The sequence below is a fragment of the Rhea americana genome, unplaced genomic scaffold (genome assembly GCF_003343005.1).
Source record: "Rhea americana isolate MKP2758 unplaced genomic scaffold, rheAme1 scaffold_659, whole genome shotgun sequence".
Taxonomy (NCBI): Eukaryota; Metazoa; Chordata; class Aves; order Rheiformes; family Rheidae; genus Rhea; species Rhea americana.
The window spans coordinates 48,614-53,036 of NW_028186822.1; the positions used below are offsets into that span (position 1 = coordinate 48,614).

The following is a 4,423-nucleotide window of genomic DNA, read 5'->3' on the forward strand; positions in this document are numbered from 1 at the left end:
GAGGCCCCGGGGCAGGTGTAGGGGTTCGTGGGGCAGGTCGAGAGGCCCCGGGGCAGGTGTAGGGGGTTGTGGGGCAGGTTTAGGGTGTCATGGGGCAGGTTAGGAGGCCTCATGGCAGGCCAAGGGGTTAGAGGGCTGGTTGGGGGTCAGCGGACAGGCTGGGATACCCTGGGGTGATGGGTGGGGCTGAGGGGGCAGCTTTGGGAGCTCAGCAGTGACCTGAGCATCCTGGAGCAGGTCTAGGGCATTGTGGGGCTGATTGGGAGGCCTCAGGGCAGGTCTAGGAGGTTATGGGGCAGATTTGGGGGCCCGATGGGCAGGTCTCTGGGATTATGGGGCAGGTTGGGAAGCCCAGGAGGCGGATCTAGGGGGTCTGGGGCAGATTGGGAGCCCCAGGGAGGTCTGGGGGGTGGTGGGGCAGGTTTGGAAGCCCCCGGGCAGGTCTAGGGGGCAGATTCATCAGTGAGGACATGGGTTGGGGTCTCGGGCAGCTGCTCTCGGGGGGCAAAGACCGAACAAGAGCCCTGCGTGCCTGCCGGCGCGTTGGGTATCCGCGCCGTAAACCCGTGTGAGGTGTGTCTCCCTGTCCGGCAAGTCACGGGCTTATTCATCGTTTCCTGCCCGGGCCGTTGCATAAGCCTTGCTTTGTTCCACCTCAGAGGCAGCTGCGTTTCATTAGCGGGTGAAGTGATTTCTTCAGAGGTTGGGRAAGCGTTTGGGAATAAATACAGCGAAAAATGTAAGAGTTTTTCAACCCGTGCTCACACGTGTGGAGCTGCCGGGAGATTTGCAGCTGGGTTACGGTCTTCGTTACACAGGTGTCGGCTTGGAGCAGCTCCTGGATGTACCTGGCGCCTAACTCCTCCTCTGCTTATACCACCGTGATAATTCAGAAACAACCCCAGTGGATCACGTTCAGTGTCAGATGAGTCTCTCGTGCCCAGAACGTGGTGTGTAATTCACGTTACTTTGGGTATCGTGGCTGGAAAACGCCTCTTTTTTCGATGGGAATAGTAAAACACAATCTGTTCTTGGGCATCTTCTGTCATTTCCTTCCTGGGTGATGAAACTTCATCTTAAGCAAAAAGCTTCTTCTTTTCTACCGAGAACTTGTGTGCCTCTGGGTCTCGTTTGTGGGGCTGTCTGTGTCCCAGGCCCATTCGGAGGAGGATGATGATGATGAAGTTTCTCTTCCTTGTGGCTGGTATGTTTTCCTTTTCTCGAATTCCACGCGACTGGAGATGTCCGCTCACCCGCTCACCCTCCTCTTCCTCCCTCAGGAGCCGTGGCAGCCCCCGAGCTCTCCCCGCCTCCGCTCAGCTTGCTCTCCGGAGAAGAAGGGGGTCCCGTTCGGATCAGCTGCTTTTCCCCAAGGAACTACGCCGGCAGCACGTTCGAGCTCTTTGGCACGGGTGCGAGCCGCCCGGTGCAGAGCGTCTCCGCCGAGCCGGGCCAGTACAAAGTCGACTTCATCCTGGACGGGGCTGCCCTGGGCTCCCGGTGCTACCGGTGCCGGTACAGGAGCTACAATGGAAGCGCCTGGCAGAGCTCCCACTTCAGCGCGGAGGTCATGGTGAACGGTGCGGGCCGCGCGCGCGCCGGGGGGACGCGGCCGGGCCGCGCCGGGGCCCACGGGGACGCCGATCCTGCCTCGAAGCCTCCAGCGGAGCCGGCAGCTTTGGCCCGTCAGCCGAGGGGCACCGGAGTCCCGGGCCCCGCCGAGGGGTTGGCGCGAGGGGTCGCGACGGGGAGCAGCTCCCGGCTTTGGGCCGGGGGCGGCCCGCGGGACGCCGCGGCTGATCCCCGCCGTCTCCGTTCCCAGCCTCGGCCGACTCGAGCTGCGCTGCCCCGGCCGTCCCGAGCAGCCCGCCCCAGCCCACGGCGATGACCCTGCAGCAAGGTAGCGGCCCGGGGCCGTCGGGGGAACGAGCTGTGCTCCGTCGCAGCCGTGCCCCGCGGCAAGTTAACCCCCCCCCCCGCCGGCAGCCGGGCGACAGCAGCGTTTCCCCTCGTTTTCCAGCTCGCTCCTGGATCCTCCCGGTYGCTCTRAGCGTGGCCGGCCTCGTGCTGCTYGTGGCGGTGCTGGCGGTGGTGGCCCAGCGAGGTGCGTGGAGGGGCGGATGCTGCCCCTCGTCTTTCTCTCCCGGATCCCAGCTCTGCGGATGGGGGTTTGCGCCTACGTTAGTCACCCRCCGGCTCCCTGCCGGGGGGGCCGGACTGTGGTTAGACGCTGCCTCGGGGTCAAATGTRCGCTAAGGGGGGTCCCTTCCCTCGTTCCCCCTTGCTCAGAGGTGGCATGAATCACCCAGAGAGATCACAGCTTTGGGGAGAGCTGAAGTGAGATGCCACCAGCCGGGTTTAATGCACCCACGTGGCTCCCGCGTCCCCCCCGGGCTTTACCAGACGGGGCAGGGCTCTGCCTGCCGCRTCCCGCAGCAAAGCCGCGGCTTTACCACAGCGACGCCGCAAACATCTGTTTTCTTTCCTACCAGCCAAGGCCAGAAGACAGCGGACAAAGAGGTGAGAGGGGCGCGAGCTGGTGCACCCGGGGGAAGCGGCCCCGAGGATTCAAAGTCACCCGGGATCCTCGGTCCTGCGGGCGCCCCGGCGCCTTTGCCCTCCCCGAGCAGGCGAGAGCGGCAGCGCGGCRGCAAATTTCGCTTCGCTGGGGTTTCATTGGCTCTGTTTTGCAGGGAGCAGGAGTCGTGCTGGACGGAGACGCGATATCCCACGACAGGTGAGGCCCGGGGGGAGCCGGAGGGGTCTCGCGGCGCGGCCGTGCTGGGGCCGAGCGGGGTCCGCRGTGGGGAAACGCTCTGAAAAACGCTCCCGTCCCTTTTCCTCGCAGAGCTTTCCTACGAGAACTGCGCGTTCCCCGTCTCCCTGGTGAGTCGCTGCTGGAGACCGGCTGAGGGGAGAGCTGGCGCGGGACGCGGCCGGCTCCCGGCAGCCGCCGGTCTGGGAGTGGGGGCGTTTCCCAGGCCCGGCCCGGGGTTCGGCTCGGGTCGGGATGTCCCCGCGCGCGGCCGTCCCGGCGGAGGGGCTGCGGCGCTCGGCTCATCCCCGCCACCCTCCCCTGCCCACGCGCCGCCCCCGAAAGCAGAGCGGACGCTGGGGAGCCGAGAGCGGCCGCGGCACCGCCCCGTCCCCGGAGCCCCCGGAGAGGAGCCCCGCCGGCGCTTCCTTCCCGGAGACGCCCCACTTCAGCACCTTCAAGGCTTTCGAGTGACCCCAGGGATGTCCAGACGTGCTGGTGCCATCCCCACCGTGCCTGAGATGTTATCCCGGGACTCCCGGCTGCTCCGGGGCGCCTGGCTCAGCCCCGCGCAGCGGTGCCGACGCTGAGTCCAGCCTTTCCTGGGAAAACCACGCCAGGAGGACGGAGCACGGCTGTCGGAGGAGGCCCGGCTGCACCCCTGCAGCTCCGCGGAGCAGGGCAGGATGGAGGGCACGCGGCAGCGTGGACGAGGGGCTTTCCCGGCCACGGGCCCTGGAGGGGATCGGGATAGGAGAGGATGTTCAGAGAGGGATGGACGGTGCCGACGAACCGCGTTTGGTTCAAAGTCAKAAAAAGGGCAAATGATGCAAAAACGACAGCTCTCCCAGGCAGACCGCCTCCCCGTTCCCCGCTCCCTCCCCCTCTCCGGCTGTCTGCTCRCACCTTCACTTTTATTTTTATTTATTTTTATCATTGTTATTCCTTTTCTTTTTAGGAAAAGAGCGTGGTTTAGCGCGAGACGGGTGCCCGGGCCGCGGGGCCCTGTCGCCTCCCCCGCGGGGAGCCGGGGCGCGCTCCGCGGCRCTGCCGCCTCGGCGCGTCTCTGGTGTCAATAAAGGGCGTTTGCTGCGAGGTGACGGTGCGTGGGGTGACGGGGGGCCGCGCGTCCCCGGGAGGCCGCCGGGCCCCCGCAGCGGGAGGGGAGCAGCCGGGGAGCGCCAGTGCCTGGAGCCTGCGCGTCCCCCGGTTCCCGAGCGCTGCCCGGTGCCCCGTTCCCGATGCCCAGTGCGTTGCCTCGTTCCTGATGCCCGTTCCCAGTGCCCTGYCCTGTTCCCAGTGCTTCATACATTGCGTTGCCCCATTTCTAGTGTCCTGTTCCCAGTGCCTTGCCCCATCGCCGGTGCATTATCCCATTCCCAGTGCCGCATTCCCGGTGCATTATCCCGTCCCCAGTGCRTTATCCCGTTCCCAGTGCTGCATTCCTGGTGCGTTGCCAGTTCCTGATGCATTTGCTCCATTCCCAGCGTATTGTCCTGTCCCCGGTGCACTGCCCCAGCCCTGGTGCCTCGTTCCTGCTGCAGCTCCTTGTCCCAGGTGCCCCGTCCCTGGTGCCCCATTCCCAGTGCATTGCCCCGTCCCTGGTGCCCCATTCCCAGTGCATTGCCCCGTCCCCAGTGCCTCATTCCCAGTGCGGTGCCTCATCCC

The 4,423-nt window shown here is 65.7% G+C and overlaps 2 protein-coding genes across 2 annotated transcripts in view; one reads left to right on the forward strand and one right to left on the reverse strand.

Moving 5' to 3' along the window:
- The window catches only part of LOC146586741 (transmembrane emp24 domain-containing protein 1-like), a 3,998-nt gene extending 3,387 nt beyond the window's left edge, over positions 1-611 (reverse strand). The window contains exon 1 of the mRNA XM_085320768.1: positions 533-611. Within this exon, the coding sequence (XP_085176894.1) occupies positions 533-611 (79 nt within the window). The remainder of the gene's footprint in view (positions 1-532) is intronic.
- A 231-nt stretch (positions 612-842) lies between these two features.
- CUNH19orf38 (chromosome unknown C19orf38 homolog) lies at positions 843-3,317 on the forward strand. The gene is made up of 9 exons (XM_085320769.1): positions 843-918; positions 1,082-1,204; positions 1,281-1,580; positions 1,823-1,900; positions 2,021-2,104; positions 2,493-2,520; positions 2,694-2,737; positions 2,849-2,886; positions 3,104-3,317. The coding sequence occupies exons 1-9, from the start codon at positions 843-845 to the stop codon at positions 3,227-3,229; spliced, it is 897 nt and encodes a 298-aa protein (XP_085176895.1). The 3' UTR covers positions 3,230-3,317.
- Positions 3,318-4,423: the final 1,106 nt, after the last annotated feature.